The sequence below is a fragment of the Lithobates pipiens genome, unplaced genomic scaffold (genome assembly GCF_037356315.1).
Source record: "Lithobates pipiens isolate NorthernLeopardFrog02 unplaced genomic scaffold, aLitPip1_a1.2 Scaffold_19, whole genome shotgun sequence".
Classification (NCBI taxonomy): domain Eukaryota; kingdom Metazoa; phylum Chordata; class Amphibia; order Anura; family Ranidae; genus Lithobates; species Lithobates pipiens.
Genome location: NW_027507764.1, coordinates 176,888,099 through 176,915,947, shown reverse-complemented (window position 1 = coordinate 176,915,947; position 27,849 = coordinate 176,888,099). Strand labels below are relative to the sequence as shown.

The window sequence follows — 27,849 nt, the reverse complement described above, 5'->3', positions numbered from 1 at the left end:
TACAGTTCTCCTCTGCTGAGCATAGCAGCTTTGTATGCTTGGACTTGTAGTCCTCCATAGTGCAGCCTTGCATTCTGGGAATTGTAGTCCTCTGTAATGCAGTGCAGCCTTGCTTGCTGGGACTTGTAGTGAGGTGTTTTTACATTTTAAGGTGGGGGGGGGGGGGGGTGCCAGGCATAGGATGTTAATTTTATGGTTAAAACAAAAAATTCGACAATTTTTTTCCAATATAAGACATACCCCGAAAGTAAGACATAGTGGGGCTTTTGGGGATAAAAAGAAAGTAAGACACTGTCTTACTTTCGGGGAAACACGGTAGTATGCCTTGTCCTTCTGCCCCGTACTTGTTCCCTCCCTGCATTTGCTGGCCATTCGTGGCTTTAAAAATGTGAAGCAGAAATTGCTGTGTAAATATAGGAGCTGCTGCTGTCAGAAATAGACCTTCATACACTGTGTTTATAAACACTGTTTAGAAGCCTCATAGGAACAAATACATTTGTATTTACTCACTGTAACTTGTTATAGTGCTTTTGGCTCCACTCAAAGCAGACAAAGTATATTCCTGTGTCCCAGAGCATGGGGTGCAGGCTTATCCTGATACCAATCCAGAGGGCTAGTAAATGTAAAGAGGGAAAGATCCTCGCTAATCCCGACAAGACCAGGTGAACAAACAATAAGGAGCAGCCTCAGCCTACTTGTCTCCACCACAGCACACACCATGATGCATTTTGCTATGCCCACCGGGGTTTAGTCATAGGATCAGGGCCCTATGGCCCCAGTGGGCAGGACAAAATGCATTAGGGTGTGTGGTGTAGGGGAGACATATAGGCTGAGTCCCCGCGCCTTATCCTTTGTTTGCCTGGGCTGGTCGGGAGTAGCAGCGATCCTTTCCTCTTTAATTTTGTATCTACTTTGTTTCCTTGGTCTGTAGATCAAATGAATAAACTTCAATCTGTATTAAAATGTTAGTTCACCTTCAACAGATTTACCTGAAATTCCCCTATGCAATTCCATATACTGTGAACACTAACCCTAGCTAAGCTCATCTGGGAGCGCACATATTCATAGTTTGAACGGCCAGTGTTGTCCACTATTGGGTGCAGAATTGTAATGTCCAGTCTATCCGGTAAATGGCAGGATTGAGGGGTCAGCAATTTTTGTGGAGAGGTCCCTCAACAGCTGTTTGTGTATTGGAAGGATGTTCACAATTTAAAACAGGAGTGGTAGTATGAACCTATGGAAATTGCATAGGGGGAATTTTGCAAAATCTTGCTGAAAGTGAACATACACTTTAATATTTAAAAATTACATTTGGTTCTATTGGCTTTATTCATTTTTTTAGTGCTGCATTTAAAAAAGCACAAACCCCCCCCCCCCCCCAAATAACTTTATTTAAATTATAAATAAGTTTGCAGTGCTTTTTACCAGAATCATAATTCTAATGTTACTTTAACCACTTGCCTACCACGTAATGCATACGCGTGGTGGCAAAGAGAGTGGGCCTGAATGTGTCCACGACGGCTGCTTCAGCTTTAACAGATCTTTTTGGGGGTGAAAAGCTTTCCCTGTGCATGCATCAGTAACACATTTCTGAATCCTGAGGAAGGTTGTGGTGGGTCTTGCTATTGCACAGCTTATATAAGGGTGGCCAGATATTTCACCACTCAGTCAGTGACCGATGGAAGGGCACTGTCATACATTATCTTCTGTACATGCCTTCAGGTCTTTGCTTCAGAATGGTCAATATTTGGTGTTGTGTAATCATCTAACTATAGCTCAGTGGAATGTTTTTAAGGAGGACTTGTACAATGATTTGTAGCTGGATTGCACAACCGTGTTAATCTTGTGTTTCTCTTTTCTTTTCATTTTTACAGGTGTTGCAGCGTATGTAGGGTGGCAGAGTTCTTCTATCTTAAAGCCACTTCTTCAGCAAGGATTGAGCGATGTGGAAGAGTTTGTGATATTTAAGGCTCTCAATGCTCTCACTTGCATGTGCCAACTGGGTCTTCTTCAGAAACCCCACATTTATGAATTCTCTTGCGACATCGGTAGGATAAAAAAAAAAAAAAAAAAAAATATATATATATATATATATATATATATATATATATATATGTATGTATGTATGTATGTATATGTGTGTGTGTGTGTGTGTATATAGAATATTTTTTTTTATTATTTTTACCTGGAAATGTTTCAGCTGGTCTAGTTTACATATGTGTATAAAATGTCAGTGAGCATCAATTAACTTTTTAATTTTTTTTTAATGAGGAACCCTAGTTTAGTCTGTAGCCGGGTTCTCCAAACTGTGGTCCAGGGGCCGGATGTGACCCTTTGCTTGCTTGCCTTCATCAGGAGACTAGTCCCCCCCCCCCCAACTGATACAATGCAAAATTCCTTCTACACCAACAGCGGGGCACTGTTCATCACACTGACACCAACTACAGAGCACTATCCTTCCCATTGACACCAATGATGAGGCACAATTCCTTGCCCTGATACCAATAATGGGGCACTATTCCTCCCACTGACACTAATGATGACACTAATGATGGGGCCCTATTTCTTCCCCTAATTTCCTCCAACGAATATCAATGATGGGGCAATCTTTACCCACATTGACACCAGGGCATTTTCTACTCGCACTGCCCACATTCTGGTCCTCTAAAAGTCTGAAGGACAGGAAACTGGCCCTTTGCTCAGGAAATTTGGAGACCCCTGGTCTATAGCATGCCCACCCATCAAGTCTTGTTTCCCGTATTTTGTTTAAAAAAAAATCGATACTGTTTTGTGCATTTACCAGTTCTTTTTCCTTTCGTGCAATTACCACTTTCTGAATATGCAGATAATCCATGTCATTGGATAGCAGTTCTGATAGCACATCATTCTGTTCTCATGGTGCTTTTAGCATATTACTGTTAACAGCAAAAGCCAGTAGTGGTGTCATATACGCCAGTAGTGGTGTAATCCAATCATGTGCTTCTGATTAGCTGTCTTAGATATGCCATAGATGGTGCAAATTTCTTGTGGTTGCAGGAAAGAAATTTGCACAAATCCCCCATCGACACAGGCAGTTCGGAAAGGGGAATCCCTCTTGTCAAGACATTTTATTCTCCCAGCGGGAACGGCTATAGTAGCCGCTAGCAATAATCGCAAATAAAATCTGGCAGGCTGGTTGTACCCAAGCTGATTGATCAGTCAACTTGGGTACATTCAGTCTGCCCATACACAGTTCTATCCATCTATGGCCGGCCTAATGTTGTTTCCTGATTATTAAGCTGGGGGTACTTTATTTATTGAGTTTTGAAAATGAACCTTTCGTGAGGTTGAACTTTGGTCCAAGTTTCTAGAAGTAAGGGGTAGTTTATTGACACACAGTTGTCAAGTAGTGCTTTTGCCTGGAATTCTCCTTTAAAAAAGTAGTAATGCATGTGGTATTATTGCATAAGCAAGCCATAGATGATTACATTTTCTTTCCTTCACAGGTTGCAGGAAAGATTGTTTGATTCCCCCATCAACACAATTATTATTGATGAGGAAATGGCTCCCGCAGTGCTATTGTGTTCTGGGGGAATGGGGGGGGGGGGGTGCGGGGAGCCTACCCAGCTGGCAGAGCTTAATTATTACTCCCACCCGCTATAGCCACAGGCTGTAATCACATGCCCAAAATCCGACAGGCTGGTTGTATTGAAAGTTGATGGATGGATTGTCTTTAGTACAACCAGACTGCCCATACACGGATCGAATATTGAGATTTGACCCATGTATGGCTGCTTCTTTAAAGTAGAAACAGTGTGCTGATAGGGATGCTAGCAGTTCATCTAGGCCACCAGCACACCAAGGATTGATATATATCCTCCAAAGGCTTTTGCTGCAGAAAGATCACATCATAAGAATGGGTGCATTGTTTCAGAGCTGTTCAGGACCCCTTTGTCAGGCATGTAATGATCGCATGCCTGACGAAGGGGTCCTGGGCGGCTCCAAAACATTGCACTTGTTCTTGTTATGTGATCTTTGTGCAATAATAGCCTTTAGATGGTATTTGAGGATCCTTGGTGTGCTGGCGAAAATATATGCATTTATCTGTGATGTTTCCAGTAACAAGCTGGTAGTCACTACAGCACCCACTATTGATGAGCCTTGTTTCCAGGAAATAGACCAGACCTAGGCCACCAGACCCTACCTGTAACTGAACTATCACTTTTGAGTTGACTGGCCATTTAATTTTCAGTTGCTGCAATCATTACAGGGGGTTCAAACATTCCTAACTGATGGAATGATGGATGGATTCTCTCTAAAATAAAAGATTCCAGTGTGAGATTCAACTAACTAATCTATCAAAAAAGATTTTTAGAAATTAAACCTTCAGATTAAAGACTATACACTCAGACGTTATTTAGATGTTTTTTTATTAAAGTATATGAAATAATCATTGTGTGGTTCTCTTAGAATATTTATTTTAACTTTTTTTTTTTTTTTTTTGCAGCTCCTTTTTTGTGCCATCCAAACTTATGGATACGTTATGGAGCGGTGGGATTTATTACTACAGTAGCTCAGCAGTTAAATATTGCTGACGTTTACTGTAAATTAATGCCCTACCTTCATCCTTTCATTACTCAGCCTATAATTCAGGTAAGGGTCCTGCAGTACAATACCACATTGTGTATGTACTTTTTACTTTCAGTTGCTTGCCTATTTTCTGTTGAGTCATTTATATCCTCCTGTTTACAGATTGCCCAAGATGTTGTGTTACCTACCTATTCTGTATTTCAGGTTTTGCTTTAGGCTTTGTATTGTGCTGGCTTCTGACTCTCATTACGTCAGCAATCTGCAGATCCCGGAACACACCTGTTTCAGTCGGGGCCAATTCTGACATTCTTTCTATACATGTAAAAACATCTTTTGTTTTGCTAGAAAACTACTTAGAACCCCCAAATATGAGATTTATTTTATTTTATTTTTTTAAGCGGCAGCCCCAGGGATGATGTGTGTTGCATATTTTTATGTGACACGATACTTGCGCAGTGGTTTTTCAAACACATATTTTTTGGAAAAAAATTATGCTTTCATGAATTTTAATACACAAAAACATAATACCAAATTGTTCAGTAAAATAGAAAAAAAGATGTTACGCCGAGTAACTATATACCAAACATGTCATACTTTAAAATTGCATCTGCCCATGGAACAACGTCAAACTACGGTTCCTAAAAAATTCCATTGACGAGGCTTTAAAGCCTTTACAAGTTACCAATTTTGAGATAGATAGGAGATCTGGCAATAAAATTACTTCTCTCGCTCTGACATTCGTGGCGATACCTCACATGTGAATGCCATTTACTTATGAATGCGAGACCTACGTGCACGGTCACGTTTGCATAGGGGCGCTTTGAATTTTGTTTTAAATTATATCTTTTTTTTTTTAGCTATTTTATTGCTGTAGGAAGGGATGAAAACATCTCTTGAAGTATAGCATGGGGTCTATGTCCTCTGTCCTCCGAAGCATCTGATCAAACCAAGATCAGTTTGATCTGATGCTTGTCAAAGCCGGTAACAACTTGTTTACATGGGAGAGCCCAGTAAAGACAGCTGGGGGGGGGGGGTGTCTTCTGAACCGCCAGAATTACTTTTACATTAAAGGGAACCAACGGCTCTAAAAAATATATATTTCGATCATTGCTGCAGCTGAGCAGAGATGGCGGAGATATCACCCTTCCAATTCAGCGGCGTACCGATACGTTGCTGGACGGTAACTGGTTAAAGTGGACTAAACTTGCATTTAAAGAAAATTGCAAGCTGGCAGCTTTTTATTCAAGAAGAGACATGCTATGTCTCTTCTGCAAAAAATAAGCTTACCATATTACCATAAGACGCACATTTTTTAGAGGAGGAAAACAAAAAAAAAATATTCTGAACCAAATGATGTACTAAAATATTTAATAAAATATAACAGAATAATATTTCAACCATGTAAAGTGAACAGCAGTCAACAATGGCATTATGAACCATCATCACTGTCATTAACCAGTTCCAGACCGGCTCATGTAGATATAATGCTGCAGAATGGATCTCCTGTAAACGCACAAATCCCAGTTCTGTCAGGGGAGAGGAGACCTATCGTTTGCTCCCAAAATGTGTCAAAAGTGTCTGATCTGTCCGCCACAATGTTGCAGTACTGCTAAAAATCTCAGATCACAGCCATTACTAGTAAAAAAAAAAAAAAAAAAAATGCCGTAAATCTTTCCCATAGTTTGTAGATGCTATAACTTTTGCGCAAACCAATCAATATACGCTTATTGCGAGTTTTTTTACCAACAAAATTTTGGAATATTTATTATAGCAAAAAGTCAAAAATATATATATATTTTTTTCCAAAATTGTTGCTCTTTTTTTGTTTATAGCGCAAAAAAAAAAAAAAACCCCCAGAGGTGATCAAATACCACTAAAAGAAAGCTCTACTTGTGGGAAAAAAGGACCCAAATGTAATTTGGGTACAGCATTGCATGACTGCGCAATTGTGGTTAACAAATGAGAGACTTTAAGGTTTGAGTAATCTTCTATTTTTCTGGGAACCCCAAGAACTCATCATCACTAGTGTCAGAATTTATGAAGCTCAGTTGTTCACAATCACTGACATTTAGCCATAGATCAGTACATTAGGCCTCCAAAGCACCCGGCCACACCTCCAAAGTACCCCCCCCCCCCTTTCCCTTAACCCAGGTCAACCATAAAGAGAAAAATAAAAAATAATAAACCTTGATGTAAAGATTACAGTGATGAGTTTGCTCTCCAGGAGTTTGGATTCCATGTGTGATGCAGGTGGTAAATATTCGCTCCATAAGACACACAGACATTTCCCCCCCATTTTTGGGTGATAAAAAGTGTGTCTTATGGAGCGAAAAATACAGTACCTGCCTCGCAATCTCACAGCTCAGTGTACATTCTCACAGCTCAGTGAACATTGTTGGCATAGTGCTCGGATAAATCACAACCATTTGCATGCATGGAGTCTTGTTATGCCCCACTGCCAATCAAGCTGGCAGAATACCTGGCACCTGGAGAAGCCTGGGGTGAAGATGTCAGTTCCCAGCAAAGGATCTAATGGTCATATCGCTGGAACGGAGGTGAGTATCTTTGGACTGTAGTTCCACTTTAATGGTGGAGCACCTACTCAAGCCTCTTTGCTGCCTCTTACATACAGTACAAGATGCCTGCATACAAAGGAATTACCAGTGCTTATATTTTCTCACCAATCAGATTTAAATCTTCCATAGAAGTTAAAATTATATCCAGGATGCAGAAAGAAGTGATTTTTACAGCACAGGCTTTGATCCTTTCATGACCAAAGTTCTTTAGATGCCCAGGCCATGTTTAGCAACATAAGTATAGCCAAGTAACTTGAAAACGACCCTATCAGGTTTTTATTGCTGTCTATGCCCCCGTTAAGGATATTCACTCTCTCTGTTTATCCTTTTTTTTACCATTATTACTGAGAGGAAAGGTGAAAGAAAATCTCACATTTTGGGTTGTCACCAGAATAGTAATAGAGGGAAAAACCAATGGGGACGCTGACCTTAAAGGGTTTTCCTCACACTTCCTGGAGAGGAAGTAAATGGAAATCTTGCATCAGAGATTCTGACGAAGGCAACTTCAGTACGGTCTATGAAATGAGGATTAATAGGGGACCTCTACCTGATTCTGCAAAATGCAGAGAAGTTAGATGGCCAGGTAAATAGTCTTATTCATTGGCAAAAAGAACTGATAGATCTTAGTCAAGAGGATTGTAAATGGGCTATGGAGATTCTACCTGAGGTATTTATTTCACCATCTCAGCAATTGACCCAGCCTTTTATACTATACAGAAGCCACTACACTCCACAAAAATGATATGCCTGGGGAAAATATACATTGCCCTTATGTCCACGATGCTCCGTATCTAATGGTTCCCTCATTCATATGCTGTGGCACTGTTCTAAGCTCCACAGATACTGGGAGAAAGTGTTCCTGACGCTAAATACACTATTTCGGACAGAAATAATAAGTACCCCAAAAATAGCAATATTGGGAATAATTCCAGATGGAGCCTTACCAGTAAAGATGTATAAAATGTGGACTAGATCCCTCTATCTTGCCCGTAAACTCATCTTACAAAAGTGGATAGCAACAACTCCACCAACCCATAAACAATGGTGTGATAAAATAAATCATATATTAAAAAAGGGAAGACTAGCATATAAACACAGAGGAGTTCCCCAAAAATTCAATAGAATATGGTCCTATTTGCTTGACTCTAGTAAAAATTTTTTTAGGATGGTCTATGTGGGGAGGTTGGGGGGGGGGGGGGGTGTAGGAGAAGAGATTGACTTATAATAAATTAAGAAGCGTTGAATAGTATAATATAGATGGGAATGGAATTCTATATAGAGGTGTATGTCTGTTGTTGTTTTGTCTTCTTATGCTGCGTAAACACGACCTAACTAGGTCCAACGGTCTTACCGATGGACTCTCGGCGGAGTTCCAACTGACTTTCCGAATGAACGGACTTGGCCACACACAATCACACCAAAGTCCGATGGATTCGAACGTGATGACGTACAACTGGACTAGAATAAGGAAGTTCATAGCCAGTAGCCAATAGCTGCCCTAGCGTTGTTTTTTGTCCGTCGGACTAGCATACACACTAACGGATTTCTCGGTCCGGCGGAAAAATTTAAAACATGTTCTATTTCTAAAGTCTGCAGAATTTTTGGCAAGCAAAGGTCTGATGGAGCCCACACAAGATCGAATTGTCCGACGGACTCGTTCCATCGGACCTTTGCTGTCAAAAAGTCCAGTCGTGTGTACGCAGCATTAGATGTTCTTTGTAAAATAGATATCCACTATAATGTTTGATCGATCTAATCTCTTTCTATTTATACTTAGAAACGAAATGAAATGCTTATAACTTGTTATTTGATTTATGTTTATCATTAATCTTTTCAAATTTTTGTATGTAATAAGCAATAACAAAAAATAAAATAAAAAGTACCGTATATACTCGAGTATAAGCCGAGATTTTCAGCCTCTTTTTTGAGGCTGAAAGTGCCCCCCTCGGCTTATACTCGAGTCATCGCTGTCTGTCTGCCCGATCAGCGTGTCAAGCAGACAGACAGCGGCCATTCTAGGATTCAAAGGCCGCGCCTCCGTCTCCGCCTTCGCCTGTGATAGGCGGAACACTGAATTTCCCAGCAGTCTGTGTTCCGCCTATCACGGACGTCCTCTCATCCTCGTCCGTAGTATGAGGATGAGCGGACGTCCATGATAGGCGGACCACTGACTGCTGGGAAATTGAGTGTTCCGCCTATCACGGACATCCGATAGGCGGAACACTCAATTTCCCAGCAGTCAGTGGGAAATTGAGTGTTCCGCCTATCACCGACGGAGGCGCGGCTTTTGAATCCTAGAATGGCCACCGACGAAGAGCTGCGGGACGGGACGCAGGCCGGGACGCAGGCCGGGACGGGACGCAGGCCGGGACGGGACGCAGGCCGGGACGGGACGCAGGCCGGGACGGACACAGGCTGGATGGACACAGGCTGGACGGACACAGGCAGGCTGGACACAGGTAGGCTGCACGGACACACACACACACACACACACACACACACACACGGATGCATGCACACACAGGGATGGATGGACACACACGGATGCATGGACACACACACACACACACACACACACACACGGATGCATGCACACACAGGGATGGATGGACACACACGGATGCATGGACACACACACACACACACACACACACACACACGGATGCATGCACACACACAGGGATGGATGGACACACACACACACGGATGCATGGACACACACACACACACACGGATGCATGGACACACACACACACACACGGATGCATGGACACACACACACACGGATGCATGGACACACACAGGGATGGACGACACACAGGGATGGACAGGCATGTCTCACCCTCGGCTTATACACGAGTCAATAATTTTTTCCAGTTTTTTGGGGGTAAATTGGGGACCTCGGCTTATATTCGGGTCGGCCTATACTCGAGTATATACGGTATTTGATAAAAAATTAAAATAAAAAAAAAGGGAAATCTCCCCAATGTGACAAGAAGTAAAGGTTTGCCTTTACTTCTACTTTACCATTCTCACGACAGGCGGCATTTTACATGTGGACTTAAAGCAGAACTAAAACCTATTACTATTACAGCTGAAGTCCCCTTAGCCTCTTTATAAATCTGTTATCATCATGGGGCTGCACATGTGATCAGCTTTAAAACCAGCAATTTGAGGGCTTCAGAGTTCACTCTGCAACTGTAATGCCACGTACACACGATCGGAATTTTGGTCGGAAAAAGCTTTGAAGCTGTCTTGCATACACACGGTCACACCAAATTCCGACCGCCAAGAATGCGGTGACGTACAACATGTACGACGGGACTAGAAAAATTAAGTTCAATACCTAGTAGCCAATAGCTTCCATCCCGTAGTTGAATCTGAGCAAGCGTGAGTTTTTGCGTGTCGGAATTGCATACACGCGATCGGAATTTCCAACAGAAAGTTTTTCCGTCTGAAATATTGAGAAAATGTTTGCTGGCGGGAATTCAGCCAGCTAAATTCCATTGCAGCATACACACGGTCGCATTTTTCGATGAAAAACTCTCATTAGTCTTTTGCTGGCCGAAAAACCAGGACCCTGCATTCAGTATATCTGGTCTCCCACAATACACAGAATGTGTAATAGCAGCCTTGTGACTTCTAAAAGTGTCAGGCCGAGCATTGGCTAAAGCTTGTAGGAGGAGTTTTCATTCACTTCTGACTTTTCTATGAGGCTGCGTGACCCCTGACCCTTTGTCTAGACAGTGCTGATTGGCTCTGTGCTGATCACATGCACTCTCTCCCCCCAAAATAAACTAGCAATATACACTAAACTGAGCATGTGCAGAGTGCATCCTAGGGCTCTGTTCTATCAGTAGATGGATTGGGGACAGTAAAGGAAATGGAGGATCAGGGAAGACCTGATCAAACATAATTTTTACACAGTGCTGAGGATTAACCCCTTAGGTTCCACAGTGAGTATAACCAGCATGCTTTACTGCATATACAGACTGATTTTATTTTTTATGACTTTTTAACACTTTAACAGTAATTGTTTTAGGGAAGCAGTGGTTTTCTTTTGAGGACACTTATTCTGGAAACAACGGAAAGGATTTCCCTTACTTTGTAAAGGTCTCTTCTCACTACCTATTGTGTCTCAAGACTGAAAGTAAATGAAAATGTCCCCAATGGGACAGAAAAAAAAATCGTCAGAGGTTTCATCTATAGCAAAAATGGGGAGTCACACTTCTGAACAATGAAGATTAGCAAGTATTTATTTGTAAAATCATCAATGTTTTGGGGTTGCACAGGGTCTCTTCCCCAAGGTGACACAGATGGTTTAAACCATTCTATACTCTATAAAAAAAAACAAAAAAAATATTTTTTTTTGGCATTAGGTACACTATACGAAGGTACGAATCTACTGTCCTACAAAGTATAATATAAAACATAAGTCCTTTTTCTTTTTAAAAACGTGTTTATATCCGTTGTAATCGCCCTCCTTATTCCTAACAGATAGACAAAGAAATTGTTCTACTGAGTGTGCTGAAAGAGCCTGTAAGCCGTTCAATTTTTGACTATGCCCTGCGATCAAAGGATATTGCAAGCCTCTTTAGACATCTGCAGATGCGCCAGAAAAAGAGGAACGGCACCTTTCTCGAGTGTCCTCCTCCTGAAGATCCAGCTATTGCTCAGCTCTTGAAGAAACTTTTGTCACAGGTATGACCATGTTAAGTGCTAATTTTTGTAGTAGAATTTTGCATTTTTCTACAGATTAACTTTTCTTAAAATAGTTCTGAAGGCTCAAGGTTTTTTGGTACTTTCGTGCATTCTATGCATGAAGGTAAAAACCTTCCGTGTGCAGCAGCCCCCCAATACTTACCTGATCCACATCGCAATCCAGCGATGTGCGCGAGAGCCTCAGCTCTCGGGGACTCTCCCTCCTCATTGGCTTAGACAATCACAGCCAGTCAATAAGCCAGTGAGCCAATGAGGAGATAGAGGGCAGGGCCGAGCCAAGGCTCTGCGTGTGAATGGACATGCAGATCAGCGGTTCAGGAGCAAGCCTGCTAGGGTGCTCCCAAACCATGCTGTTTGCTTTGGAGTCACTTGGCATGAGGGATGGGCCAGGAGTGCTGGCGAGGAAACCAAGAAGAGGAGTATCAGGTGGCTCTGTGCTAAACCATTGCACACAGAAGGTAAGTATGATGTTTGTTACTTAAAAAAAAAAAAAAACTTGCCTTTTAATATTACTTTAACTTTTCCCTTTTTTTGGTCTTTGCTGGGGGTCTCTCTTAGAAAATTCACCATTCACTGTTCACAGATGCTGTATTTTGGATATTTGGTTGTCTTTGTACCATTATTTAGGCTTGACATAGAAGGGAATATATTAGGCAGCTAAAGATGTGTGCACATATCATGTTTTCTCTGAGCTATGATCATTTTTTAGAAATATAATTTACTCCAAGCCTTCTCAAGATTTTTGTTGTGATCACTTGAAGATGGTGTGATATTTAGTTAGCAATGTTAAAGCTGAACTCTAGAAGCCACGGTCTTCCGGGTCCGGTGCTGAGCTGGAGAGGTGGGCGGTGATGCCTCTAGCTCCACCTTGTCCATTCAGAGAATTCTTTGGTTTCAATGAGAAACACACAAGGCACTCTCTAAAGGTAGCTGTGCCAAGCAAGCAACTCCCTGCGGCTACTATGCAGCAGGGCAGCCGCTCGGCACAGCACCCAGAAGACAACAATGGTCACTGTAGTAGCAATGACTACTACAGTGATTCTCTGCTTCCACACAGGTCCCACAGGTATGGAATATGTATACTTTCATTGGTTCAATCTGGACGAATATATCTCTGGAATAAAAACCATAACTGGAATTTAGCTTTGAAGTAACATTATTTAATTTTTTTATAATTTAAAATAATAAACATGTTATACTTACCTGCTTTATGCAATGGTTTTGCACAGAGCTTTCATAGTCCTCATTTCTGGGGTCCCCCACCGGCACTTCAGGCCCCTCCTCTTCAGCAAGTGCCCCCATGGGACTCCGCTTTGTATTATTAGGACTTTGTAAATCCAGTCTTTCTCCAGTCTTTCTCTCAACCAGTTCCAGGGTGGATTTGATTTAAATAAGTCCATTTAAATAATGATTTAAATCATTAGTAAAATAGCTTGATTTAAATCAACTTGATTTAAATCATAATTTTTAAAGAGCAATTGTCATCTCTGTCCCGCAGTGGCTCCTCCGCTGACCCGCTGTTGACTCACCAACAGTTCCATTCACGTTAATGGGGCGGCTGCTTATGTAGCAGTGACACAACAAGGTGAAGGACGTGGCGGCAGCGGGTGAGTGGATGCCTGCTAACAGCGGGATCTAAAATGACAGGTGCTCTTTAAATGTAAGCACTTATTCTTGCTGGTAGTTAGAATCTTTAATATTTGCAAACAAAATGAAGGTTTCCCATTTAGAATAATAAGCTGTTAGTAAAGTAGTAAAACAGCAATATCAGAACCGATTCAATCATACAGTTTATATAGTGTACTTCGATTTGCAAAACAATGGAATAAAGGAATATTCCTGAACTTTGTTTTATCTCAGTGTTACTGTAAAATTGTGTGAATGCATTAATGCAGTGCATGTTATCTCAGCTTTCAGAGCTCGGATTCATTGAATGAATAAAAATGTAAATATTGCAGAATATACAGCCGCATGCTACATAACTAAGCTCCATTTCATGCTGAATAAACTTAATTATTAATGTATCTTAGATAGAAAACTATCTTTAGATAGATTTTTACTCCAAAATTACAAAATAAATTAGGTTTAAATGAAAAAAATAAGATTTTTTGGGGGGGATTTAAAAAAAAAATCACTGATTTATATCCACCCTGACCAGTTCCATTTAACTGTATGATATTGAAAAGGTTCAATCAAAATTATATAATATAAGCATTAAATATGATCAGAATAAGGACAATTGTATGATCAGATCCTAAAGTGTAAGACATTTTCCAGCACCTGAAAGATTTTCTGGCTAAATTGATTATAATAGAAACGGTCACTTAGTGATCACATCCACAGGCACATAACAGTCTACATATAATACTGTCCATGTATTCATTATCCTGCCTTTATTGCATTGATATGATCAACAGTGTTTGGCTCAAATTTTATCTGGTATAAAACCCAATACCAAAAATGTAATGCATTGCAGCTTACCAATCATTGGATGTGGTGGCTGCTTTCATTTACTTTTTAGAATTTTTCCCCTCTATTTTTCACCTGGTGATCTGGCCCATAACATACCTCCTGTATAAGGCGCTTTACCACTGCAACAGCTTTCTGTTGCTAGCTGCAGTAGCAATGTAGCACATCACATGGCTCCTTTTTTGTTGTCGTTTTTTTGTCACATATTACGTTTATTTAATGTGTACAGAACATACATTTTATTTCTTGACAGTGTACAACAGTGCAATACTCTATGTTCCTGTACATTGCTGTGCGATTTGGCACTGTGCGCTGCAATAAAATGTAGCATGTTGTGGCACAGCCATAGCCAATTGTTTCCTGTGTATCCCTGAGATGATAGACATTTTACCATGAGGAAAGTCATACTTTGGGATTTTTCTAATGCACCCTATTTTCTTAATTTCAGGGGATGACAGAAGAAGAGGAAGATAAGCTTTTAGCCTTGAAAGATTTTATGTTAAAGTCTAACAAAGCCAAGGCGAATGTAGCTGATCAGAGTCACTTGCATGAGAGTGCCATCAAAGGGGTGATTGATTTACAAAAGCTTGGCATCAGTGGAAGACATGCTGATCTTGGAAAAACAAAGTTAGACACTGAAGATAAACGCAGTAAGTAATTAAATCAGCTCATGTCACATAAGCGGTCAGTGAAAGATAAAATGGGGTTTCCAGTGAAGTTGAGATCCTCTTGGGAAGATTTCTAGTTAGTTAGAAGTAAGAGCAGAGTTTTCATTGATAATTATACTCTCATTTTTTTTCACACAAATACACAGCAGCAAGATGGGAAGGTAGCCATATATTCATGGAATGTTAGCTGTGAAGAAGGAGAAAGAGAGTAATTTAAATCCATTACACTTGTTGTTTTCTAGGCAGCTGGGGAAGCTGGAGACACATGGACTTAAAATACCCTAATTTAAATACAGTATATTCCTCAGTTGCCACCAAGGATATAAAGCCAGTTTGTGTTCACCAAATACCTTTGCAAATCCAATTATTCTCCTGTAAAAATAGCAGTGACCTCATCACTGTAGTGTACAGCTTGTCCAGAGAACAGTGCTCAATGAAGCGGCTAGGCTGCGCAAACCAATCTACCTGTACGTCAGTCATTGCATGAGATAGCACGGGCACCCGCTGCATGCTGGGGGAGCACGTGCGCAGGTCCAGCAGACTCTATGTCCGGCGGTCACCCGTGATCGCAGGTAAACAAAGTGGATCCCCGTTCTGACAGGGGACAACTCTGAGATCGGCTGTTGCTAGTAATAAGCTATCTCTTTGTTGTCCCAGTGAGCCCATCCCCCAGAATACGCCCAGGAAACACAGTTAACCCCTTGATCGCCCCCTTAGTGTTAACCCATTCTTTTCCAGTGTCATTTATACATTGATTAGTGCATTTTTCTTTAGCACTGATCACTGTATTGCTGTCACTTGTCCCCAAAAAGTGTCATTTAGGGTCAGAATTGTCCGCCGCAATCTCACAATCCTGCTAAAAATCGCAGATCGTGGCCATTACCATTAAAAACAATAAAACTAATTTAAAAGTCCCTAAATCTAGCCCCTATATTTTAGACGCTATCACTTTCACATTAAACCAATCAATATACACTTATTGGGATTTGTTCAAATACCACCAAAAGAAAGCTCTTATTTGTGGGGAAAAGGGACATAAATTTTGTTTGGGTACAATGTTGCATGCCTGTGCAAGTGTCATTTAAAGTGACGCAGTGCCATATGGCAAAAAATGGCCTGGTCATTAAGGGGGTAAATCCTTCTGGGGCAGAAGTGGTTAAAGCAGGGTTAGGTTATAAAAAAAATATCCCAAGCTTTGAACATTTCATGGAGCACTATTCAATCCATATTCCGAAAATGGAAAGAGTATAGCACAGCTGCAAACCTATCGAGACATGGCCGGGCAATGAGCGTATTCTTTAGAGAAGCAGCCAAGAGGCCCATGGTAACTCTGGATGAGCTGCAAAGATCTACAGCTCAGATGGGAGAGGCTATTAGTCCTGCACTCCACAAATCTGGCCTTTATGGAAGAGTGGCAAGAAGAAAGCCATTGTTGAAAGAAAGCCATAAGAAGGTCCTGTTTGCAGTTTGTGAGAAGCCATGTGGGGGAAACAGCAAACGTGGAAAAAGGTGCTCAGGTCAGATGATACCAAAAAATGAACTTTTTGACCTAAAAGCAAATGCTTTGTGTGGCGGAAAACTAACACTGAACATCACCCTGAACACACCATACCCACCATGAAACATGGTGGTGGCAGCATCATGTTGTGGGGATTATTTTCTTCAGCAGAGACAGGGAAGCTGGTCAGAGTTGATAGGAAGTTCAATGGAGCCAAATACAGGGTTCACCTTCTAGCAGGACAACGACCCTAAACATACAGCCAGAGCTACAATGAAATGGTTTAGATAAAAGCAGATTAATGTGTTAGAATGCCTCAGTCAAAGTCTAGACCTAAATCCAATTGAGAATCTGTGGCAAAACTTGAAAATTGCTGTTCACAGATGCTCTCCATCCAATTTGACAGAGTTTGAGCTATCTTGCAAAGAAGAATGGGCAAAGATTTCACTCTTTAGATGTGCAAAGTAGGGATCGACCGATTATCGGCGGGGCCAATTATCAGCAACAGATATTCACTTTTTTTGAAGTATCGGTATTGATACTTATCGATATTACCGATATTGCTTCAAGGGGCTCTACCAGTGTGATTCCTGCAGCTGCAGGCATCTCCCCAGTACCGTTCTTTAGAGCGGATGGTCAGCTTTATTGTAATAACAACCGATGTGGCTCAGCAGCCGCTCGGCTTTATTACAAGCAGTGAGAGCGGCAATCCCCCCTCATGCCGTATTGTATTGGCACCGAAAAAATTAATTGGTCGATCCCTAGTGCAAAGCTTGTACAGACATACCCAAAAAGACTTGCAGCTGTGCATAGTTATATGGTTGGTAAGGTTGAAAAAAAGACACAAGTCCATCAAGTCCAACCTGCGTCATTGCAGTGAAAGGTGGTGCTACAAAGTATTGCCTCAGGGGGTCTGAATACAAATGCACACCACACTTTTCACATATTTATTTGTGAAAAAAAATTGAAACCCATTTATCATTTTCCTTTCCACTTCACAATTATGCAGCACTTTGTGTTGGTCTATCACATAAAATCCCAATAAAATACATTTATGTTTTTGGTTGTTAAACATTTTTTTCAAGGGATATGATGACTTTTTCAAGGTACTGTATTATTGTATTAGAAAATATTTGCTTATCTCTTTAAATTAGCTTCATGTTATCTGCCACAACAAGACTCCAACTGCAGAAGGGACGGCAGCCCTTTAAGCCCTTGTACACACGGTCGGGCATTCCGACAACAAAATGCGTCTGATTTTTTTCAGACGGATTTTGTCTGAAACTGGTGTTGCATACACGCGGTCGGACAAAGTTGTTGGAAAATCTGATCGTTCACAACGTGATGACGTTTGTTTGTTACGACGGGACTACGTTGTGGCTAGTAGCCAATAGCTTTGGTCTCGTAATTTGATCTGAGCATGCGTGGCACTTTGTCCGATCGGAATTCTCTACAAACAATCGGACAAAGTCCGATCGGATCATGTTGTCGGAAAAAGGTTATATCCTCTCAAACTTTGTTGGTCGGACATTCCGACGAAAAAAGTCCGATGGAGCCCACACACGGTTGGATTATCCGACAACATGGTCCGATCGGACATTTTCCGTCAGAATTTCCGACCGTGTGTACAGGGGCTAAGACTATTGGATTTTCTTTTGCATATGATTCTTATACAGGGATCCTTCTGCCTGGAGTAGTGTGCACATGATCCATTCACAGATTGTGGAGGTCCTCAACCAAGCTGTGTTTCTCTTACTGCAGTGCAGAAAAGCAAAGTCAAGAAAGTGATTGTGCTGTCAGAGATCCCTGAATTGAATTACATTTTTAAACAAGTATTACAGTTTGGGTTTCAATGTGAGTTTACATAATTATAGGCACTGTTCTGCTTTTAAGTGACATTTAGGCTTATTTGATAATGTTTCTTAGGAAATGTTTTTTTTGTTGAGGCCACTATAAAGCAATCGGACTCTCACTTTCATTTTATAAGTGCTTTGTGATAAATGTTACCAACTGTATTCTGTCTGTAGCTCGAAAGCATGTGAAGCAAGACTCCAATGTGAATGAAGAATGGAAGAGCATGTTTGGTGCCATGGAGCCAGCAAACATGAATCAGGCAGTAACGCGAACTCTGCCTCCAGCTGAGCAGGAAACCCAAAGACCTCTTCGCTCCGAATCTTCTGCAACAATTAATGCTCCATTGTCTTCCTCTCCGCAGGTAGTGAATATAAAAACTTTTGTTGCCAGAAGTAAAACCTGGCCAACTAACAGACTAGTTCATGGAAACTTTTTTAATAACATTCACATATTAGTATGTAAAAGCTTCAAGAATCCAAAGGAATGTTATAAATTTAAAGTGGAGCTCTACCCAAAAGAAGAAGTTCTGCTTCAAGGCCTCCTCTCTCCCCCCTTTAGCAAATGGTACTTGGTTTTGACAGATATTATCCGTAACTACTCCTTCAAGGCCCCAAAATACTGCGGGACCTTTCAGAATGTGCAGCGCGGCCCGCATATGTGCAGCGGGCACCCCGGCTAGGAAGCTGCAAGCTTTCACAGCTGGGTCCCTGCAGTGGACATGCCAGTGTAGGGGAAATAACTCATATAAAACAAATGGCTCAGGTGAGCACAGAGCTGGACCATAGGACAGATGTGGGTCTGTTTTTTTTAAAAGTCAGCAGCTACAGTTTTTGTAGCTGCTGACTTTTAATAAACACAAATATGGCTGGAGCTCCTCTTTAAATGGTAGGTGCAGTTTACAATAAAGGCCTCATCTCAATGCCCATTACCTTCCCCATTAAAAAATCAAATGCATGCATGAGTGATGGGTTAAAGGTTACATAAAAGGAAACATACTTTTTTATTTTATTTATTTTTTAAAGATGAGACAGGCCGTATAGCTACTAGGTGATTGTGGTCATTGTTTTACCTGAGCATGTACTGTAAAATGAGTCGAGTAGGCCCAGAGGGCACGTGATTGAGTTACCTGGGACATTGCACAATGGGGAGGGGCCATTTATTTGGGTTTCTGTCGTGGTTTTTTGTTTTTGCTGTTTTAAACAAATCTGTGAATAAAAAGAATTTTCCCCCCAAAAAAATCAAAAAATCAAATGCATTTACAAACCTCAGCTGTAAAAGAATAATTATGCCTCTGGCTAGGCAGTGCTTACATCTAACATGTTACAGCTTTGCTGTGAAATACTATACATGCATTGTGCCTTCAAAAAATAATATCCATCTCTGGAGATACCCTGAAGCAGCCATGTACAGTCCACCAACTCTGAAAACTCTGTTGCTCTATGTCTGAGGTCTGTATATACAATATATTACCAGAAATATTGGGGCACATGAACTTTAAGGGCATCCCAGTCTTACTCCCTAGGTTTCAATACGTATTGAGTTGGCCCACCCTTTGCAGCTATAACTGTTTCAACTCTTCTGGGAAGGCTGTCCACAAGGTTTAGGAGTGTGTCTATGGGAATGTTTGACCATTCTTCCAGAAGCGCATTTGTAAGGTCAACGACTGATGTGGACGAGAAGGCCTGGCTCGCAGTTTCCGCACTAATTCATCCCAAAGGTGTTCTATAGGGTTGAGGTCAGGACTCTGTACAGGCCAGTCACATTCCTCCACCCCAAACTCGCTCATCTGTGTCTTTATGGACCTTTTTGCACTGGTGCGCAGTCATTTTGAAACAGTGGGGGGCCATCCCAAACTGTTCCCACAAAGTTGGGAGCACAAAATTGTCCAATATGTCTTGGTATGCTGACGCTTTAAGAGTTCCCTTCACTGGAACTAAGGGGCCAAGCCCAACCCCTGAAAAACAACCCCACACCATAAACCCCCCCACACACCAAATGATTTGGACCAGTTCACAAAGCAAGGTCCATAAAGACATGGATGAGCACGTTTGGGGTGGCGAAACTTGACTGGCCTGCACAAAGTCCTGACCTCAACCCGATAGAACACCTTTGGGGTGAATTAGAGCGGTGACTGCGAGCCAGGCCTTCTCGCCCACATTAGCGTCTGACCTCACACATGCGTTTTTAGAATGGTCAAACATTGCAATAGACACACTCCTAAACCTTGTGGACAACCTTCCCAGAAGAGTTGAAGCTGTATAGATTTTTTGAAAATCTGGTACTCTAATTAGAGTTAAAGGATTGTTTACCTGCATTAATAAAGATAACAGCGCTGTTGTAGTGTTTAAGGCACAAATGGTGCTTCATCCAGAGTTATAGAGTTTCCTTCCTTGTTAGTAGTACACCTTAATTAGTTGGCGTTCCACATTAGAAATGTTCAAAATAATATATTTCTAGCAACTAACCAAATATGTCACAATGTTTACATTCTTCAACAGTCAGCAGAAGGAACAGGAATCCAGTCAAGGCGTCCCACCTTGCAGATCTACACAAGCACATCTCAACCGTCGGCTTTCCAGATCCGAATGACCACTTGTAAAATTGAACTTCAACAGCTGATCCAGCAGAAGCGGGAGCAGTGCAATGCTGAGAGATTAGCTAAGTGCATGATGGAGAATGCTGAGTGGGAGAGTAAACCACCACCAACAGGTATGTAGAGAACACACCAGGCGTACAGTGGTGAGGTAGATGCTGGATCCATATTAATCTATATAAGCCAAAACATTTATTTTTTCCAGTTTTGGATAAAGAATTAAGGGTTAGACCTGTCAGGTTCTTTTTGTTGATCAATATATTTCCATCACTCACGAAACTTTAAAGTGTTACTAAACTAAACCCACAACCATAAAATCAATCTGTATATGCAGTAAAATATGCTTGTTATACTCGCTGAGAAACCTAAGGGGTTAATTCTCCACATTGTGTGAAACGGTTGTTTGATCTTGCCTTCTCTGATCCTCCCCTTCTTCCACTGTCCCCAATCTGTCTCCTGATAAGACAGAGCCTTTGGAGTCATTTTGCACATGCTCAGTTTGGTGTTTATTCCTAGAGAGTTTTTTTTCTTTCCTTGGGAGGGTGCATGTGATCAGCAGAGGGCTAATCAGCACTGTCCTGGCAAGAGGGTCAGGGGTCCTGCAGCTATATATGACAGTCAGACTAGAATGAAAACTCCTCCTACAAGCTTTAACCAGACACGGATAGAAGTCACAAAACTGCTATATACTGCTGATGAAAAAGGTATTTAGCAGTTTATATTTACTAAAAGAAATATATATATTTCTGTGTGCTGTGGGAGAGCAGAGATAGTGAATGCCAGGTCCTGGGTTTAGTAACACTTTAAGGCCTCATGCCCACGGACGTTTTTACAGCCACTTTTTTGAGCATTTTTTGCAGCTTAAAAGCGCCTCTCCATGTTAGCCTATGGCTTCGTGCCCACCATGGCATTTTTGAGCTGTAAACGGCATAGGTGTTTTTAAGCTCCAAAAAAACACAGGACCAGTGCATTCTGAGGCTCCAGCACTAGAGCTGTGAAAACAACAGACATCGGTAAAAGGTGTTAAACGCGATTTAACGGGGCTTAACGCTGTATGCACAGCATTATGCACTGTCCCGTGTTTCTATCTCTATTCAAAATCAATGGTTCCCTATGGGAGCCCATTGATTTGTTTCAAATTTTTCTCTTTATTATTCTTTTTCAAAATTATCCATAATACATTCTGGTACATTTACTACATCATACATAAAAAACTCTCTCAATATATAATACATTTACTAACATATCCCCATACACTCAAAAATAATAGTAAAAAAAAAAAAAAAAAAAAAAAGGAAACCCCCCCCCCTCTCTTCTTAACATCTTTCCCTCCTTCCCCCCCTCCCTATCTATCCCCCCTTCCCCCCCTCCCTATCTATCCCCCCTCCCTCTAATATCCCATTTCCCCCCTCCTATCCTCTCTCTCCCCTCCCCCTCCCCCACCCCACATTATAAGTATTCCCTCATTCCACTAGAGGACCTAAACTCTTCCCATTGTTTCCATACAATTGGTAGTTGATTATTTATATATCCTTCTACTCTTATTTGTTTTTCCATAAAGCATATTTCGTTCATTTCACATATCCATTCTCCTATTGTTGGACTCATAGTTTCTTTCCATTTACGTGCTATTATTGTTCTAGCTGCTGTTGTCATATGTTGTATTATCCCCTGTTTCATATTGTGTACTGTATCTGACGTAAGAGAAAATAATGCTATCTTCACGTCTGGAGTCAGTCTTTTTCCAGTCACTTTTTGATATATCTCAAAAATCCTTAACCAGAAATTTTTTACTTTCTTACAACTATACCAAATATGCACCATTGTCCCTTTTTCTATCCCACATCTCCAGCATTTATCTGTGTTGCCTTTATTAATTATTTTTAGTGCCACTGGACTCCAATACCATCTCATTGTTACTTTATAGTTTCGTTCTTGATGTTTTAATGCCGTTGTGGTTTTGTGTATTATTCCTAATATTTTTTTCCATTCTTCTTCTACAATTATCTCTCCTAACTCTTCTTCCCACTTTTTTATTCCTATTAAGTCTCTAATATCTCCTGTGGGTAACAGTGATTCGTATATTTTAGATAGTTTATTTTTATGGTTCTGCTCCTTTAATATTATCTGCTCAAATTTAGTTAATGGTCTATTTATTAAGTTTATATTGGTTTCAATAAATGTTTCTAGTTGGTGATATTGCAACCAGTGTTTTTTTATTTCTAATCCAAGATCGCTTAAACTAGGCATATTACCATCCACCAGGATCTGGATCAGTCTTATATTCTCCATCTTATTCCATTTCAAATAGCTAACACTTTCCATTGCTGGCTTAAATTCTGGGTTAGATATCAATGGGGACAAGGGTCCAGTCCTGGAGGATAGCTTTCCTTTTTTGAGCACCGCATCCCATATTTTTAAAGTAGCTCTAACAAAAATTGGTAGTTCCTTTTTTTTCTCCCTTAGTTCAGGTCTTATCCATGGCAGGAATTTTAACTGTATACCTGCAATATCCTCTTCCAGCATTACCCATTGTTTATTTTTACTGTCATGTTGCCAATTTATAATTCTAATCAATGATGCCGCTTGCATATATTTTAAAAAATCAGGTAAAGCCAAACCTCCATTTTCTTTTGTTCTAGTTAATGTTTCTCTTTTTATTCGGGAGGTTTTTTTTGTCCATATAAAACTATTTATAGCCTTCCTTAAATCCATCATTATCCTCTTAGATAAAGCAATGGGTAGCGTTTGGAATACATATAAGACCTTTGGTAATAATTCCATTTTTACTATATTTATTCTCCCTAACCATGATTGTGTTATTCTTTCATATTTTTGCAATTGTTTTATTACTTTACGTATAATCACATTATGATTGAGTTCTTGTATCTGCTTCAGATCCTTCGGAATCATGATGCCCAAATATTTAATCATCTCTTTCTGCCATTTAAACGGAAAATCTTTTTGTAAAAGTGATTGCATTTTATCTTCTAAAGTAATATTCATCATTTCAGATTTTTCGTAATTTACCTTGAAGTTACTTAATTCCCCAAATTTATCAAGTTCTTTTATTATATTAGGGATTGTTATAATAGGATTTGTTATATAAAGTAATAAATCATCAGCGTATACTGCCAATTTATACTCCTTATCTCTAATTTTAATCCCTTGTATATCTTTATTTTCCCTTATTGCATTAATTAGATGTTCCATTACTATTATATATAATAAAGGAGATAGGGGGCATCCTTGACGGGTCCCATTTGATACCTTTATAAACTCTGAAAGCATCCCGTTTATTCTTATTTTGGCTCTTGAGTTGGCATATAGTGCCATAATTCTGCCTAACATCCTAGGGCCCAGTCCTATCTGTAATAATGCCTCTTCTAAGAACCGCCATCCCACCCTATCAAAAGCCTTCTCAGCATCTATAGTTAATAAACAGGCTGGGATGGCGGCTCTCTGAGCATATTCCATAAGCGTACATGTCTTTATTATATTATCCCTGGTTTCTCGCCCTTTTATAAACCCTGTTTGATCTAGCTTTATATGTTCCGGCATTCTTGGGGTTAATCTATTAGATATAATTTTTGAATAAAGTCTAATATCGATATTTGTTAATGAAATGGGGCGAAAGTTTTTACTTAATGTATGATCTTTTTCTGATTTCGGAATAAGTATAATGTGAGCTTCTGTACTCTGTGGTGCAAAGGTTTGCGTTTTAGTTATTGAGTTATATGTTTTTTCAAGTAAGGGTATAATTAGATTTTGAAATACTTTATAAAACCTTGCTGTATAGCCGTCTGGTCCTGGGCTCTTTCCCAGGGCCATTTCGGCTATTGCCTGTTGTATCTCTTCCCTTGAGATTTTTTCTTCCATTTCCTCAATTGCTTCTCTAGAGAATCTGGGCAAGGCTGTCTCGTTAACATATTTTCGAATCTCTTCCCCCCTTTCCTCCTTTTTATTTTCCTGCTGTATTTCTATATTATATAGTTTATCATAATAGTTTTGAAATGTTTTTATAATTTCAGCTGGATCGTGTGTTATTTCCCCCTTTTGTTTTTAAGATCTTTACTATAGATGTTGTAGGTTGTTGGTCTCTCAATGTTTTTGCTAGTAGTTTCCCCGGTTTATTTCCATATTGATACCAATGTGTTTTATTCCTATCCCTTATCCGGAGAGACTCCTCATTAAGCACGGCCTGTAGCTCAATTCTTTTATCTTTTAAGAGTATATAATCCTCTGGCTTCATTTTCTGTTTGTGCTTATCTTCCAGTCTCCCAATTTCCAACAGCAATTGAGTTTTCCTTTGCTCTTTTTCCCTTTTTACTCTACTTCCGTGCTTGATGAACAGTCCTCTTAATACGCATTTTAAAGCTTCCCACTGTATGGGGGGTGAGGTATCATCTTTATCGTGATTTAACTGAAATTCCCTTATCTCTCGCTGGATATCCTCAAAACATTTTTTATCTTTAAGCAGGTTGTCATTCAAACTCCACCTTCCTCTTGTTTTTACAAATTCCGTTATTGCTAACTCTAAATATATGGGTGCGTGATCTGACCATAAAAACCCTCCTATATTTGTTGTTGGTTTCAACAATAGCCCCTTTTGGTTCAGGAAAAAGTAATCTAACCTATGATAAGAGTCATGAACATTTGAGTAATATGTGTAGTTCTTTTCTTTTTGATGTTGTACCCTCCATATATCAACCATTTGATGTTTATCTAATAATTCTTTAAATTCTTTTAGATGTTTATTTTCCCTTTGAGATTTGATATTGGTAGTGTCCCTTTTCATATCCATTATAAAATTCAAATCACCTCCTATTATTATTATTCCTTCTGCACTATCCAGTGCGTTCCTTAGGATTTTTATCCCTGTCTTAACCTGTTCATAGTTTGGTAGATAAAGATTAATAATTGTAACCATCCTCTCAAGTATTTTTACCTTTACAACTATTGACCTACCATCTTTTCCCTTATGTTCCTGAACTATTTGATGTAACAGATCTTTATGAAAAGCTATTGATACCCCTCTTGATTTGGAATATGTAAATGTGTCATGAATCCAATTAATATAATTTTTATTAATTAATTTCGGAATGTGGTCGGAACGAAAATGCGTTTCTTGTAATAGGATTATTTTTACCTTTTGTTTATGGAAAAAGTCTAAAATTTGATTTCTTTTTGAGGGAGAGTTGAGGCCTCTTGCATTGAAAGAACACATTTTCAACCCCTCCATTTTAATTTATTGAGATATACTGTTCCCTATGGGGGTCCCAGCTACTTTGGAAAAATAGAGAGAGGAAAGAGAGAGGAAAAAAAAAAAAAAAATATAAGGGGGCTATTCTTTTATTCCCCTACACTTAGTCCTAACCCCCCCTTATCCCTAATTTTCTCCTTACCCCCCCCCCCTTGTCCCTTCTCCACTCACTCCCCCCCCCACTCACTCCTTCTCATTCACTACCCTATAACTACCGACTTAAAAAAGTCTAACTTACTTAACAAGTAAGATCCCTATTAGAAGGGGAAATATCAGGACCGCTGATGCAGATTAGCCGCCCGTCAGTACCCCTGTCTCCTAAGCCGCCTGTTTATTCATATCTAACTCAATGCTTCTGGCTTCTATTGCCATTCCACTTATCCCTTAGTTTATGTCCTTAAGCTTCCTCCCTCTTACCCTTGATCCTCGCAAAAAAGTTTTAGACGAAGGAGGGAGGCCAAGGCTTAATCTGAGAATAAATGGCACAAGGATGGGGGAAGGGGGAGGAAAAAAAAAAAAAAAAATATTCCATATATAAAAAAAAAAAAAAAAAAATTATAATTTTTCTATTAATCAATTCCATTTAAGTTTTTATCTGTGTATTCCCCTATATAAATAAATAAATTTGTCATATTTCATTTATTACAAAAAACCTCCATCTCCCTTTTACCCCTTAATTGTGAAGAAAAGGAAAAAAAAAAAAAAAAAAATAAATAAAAATAAAAATTAAATAAATTAATTAATTAAATAAATTTTAAATAATTTTTACCATATTCCCTTATATCAAAAACCTCCTCTTCCCCTTACCCCTTATTGTGAAAAGAGAAGAAAAAAAAAAAAAAAAAAAAAAAAAAAAACTTTATAATTTTTCTATTAATCAATTCCATTTCAATTTTTATCTGTGTATTCCCTTATATAAATAAATAAATTTGTCATATTTCATTTATTACAAAAAACCTCCATCTCCCTTTTCCCCTTAATTGTGAAGAAAGGGAAAAAAAAAAAAAAAAAAAAAATTAATTAATTTAATAAATTTTAAATTATTTTTTACCATATTCCATTATATCAAAAACCTCCTCTTCCCCTTACCCCTTGTTGTGAAAAAAAATAAATAAAAAATAAATAAATAAATAAATAAATAAATTTTATAATTTTTCTATTAATCAATTCCATTTCTATTTTTATCTGTGTATTCCCCTACATAAATAAATTTGTCATATTTCATTTATTACCAAAAACCTCCCTTTTACCCCTAATTGTGAGAAGAGAAAAAAAATAAATAAATAAATAAAAAAATAAATAAATAAATTTCATTATATCACAAACCACCTCCTCCCTCTTATCCCCCATTGTGAATAAAGAAAAAAAAAAAAAAAAAAAAAAAAACATTTCCCTTTTTTCCATAAGTAAATAAACTTGCCGTATTTCATTAAATCAAAAAAAAAAAAACAAAAAAAAACAAAAAAAACCCCTCCTTCCTTTTCCCCCTATTTGTGAAAAAAGAAAAAAAAAAAAAAAAAAAAAAAGAAAAAAAAAAATTTTTTTGTCATATTCCATTATATCAAAAACTTCCCATACCCTTTAACCCCTAGTTATAAAAAAAAAAATTTTTAACCATAAATCTCCAACTGGCCCCC

General features: G+C 39.5%; 1 protein-coding gene across 2 annotated transcripts in view; it reads left to right on the top strand.

Annotated features, from left to right (window-relative positions):
* The window catches only part of PIK3R4 (phosphoinositide-3-kinase regulatory subunit 4), a 152,444-nt gene that overhangs the window by 63,772 nt on the left and 60,823 nt on the right, over positions 1-27,849 (top strand). For both annotated transcript variants that reach the window (XM_077491502.1, XM_077491503.1), the window contains 6 exons: positions 1,875-2,048; positions 4,487-4,632; positions 11,643-11,846; positions 14,785-14,986; positions 18,530-18,717; positions 20,855-21,065. In XM_077491502.1, the coding sequence (XP_077347628.1) occupies positions 1,875-2,048; positions 4,487-4,632; positions 11,643-11,846; positions 14,785-14,986; positions 18,530-18,717; positions 20,855-21,065 (1,125 nt within the window). The remainder of the gene's footprint in view (positions 1-1,874; positions 2,049-4,486; positions 4,633-11,642; positions 11,847-14,784; positions 14,987-18,529; positions 18,718-20,854; positions 21,066-27,849) is intronic.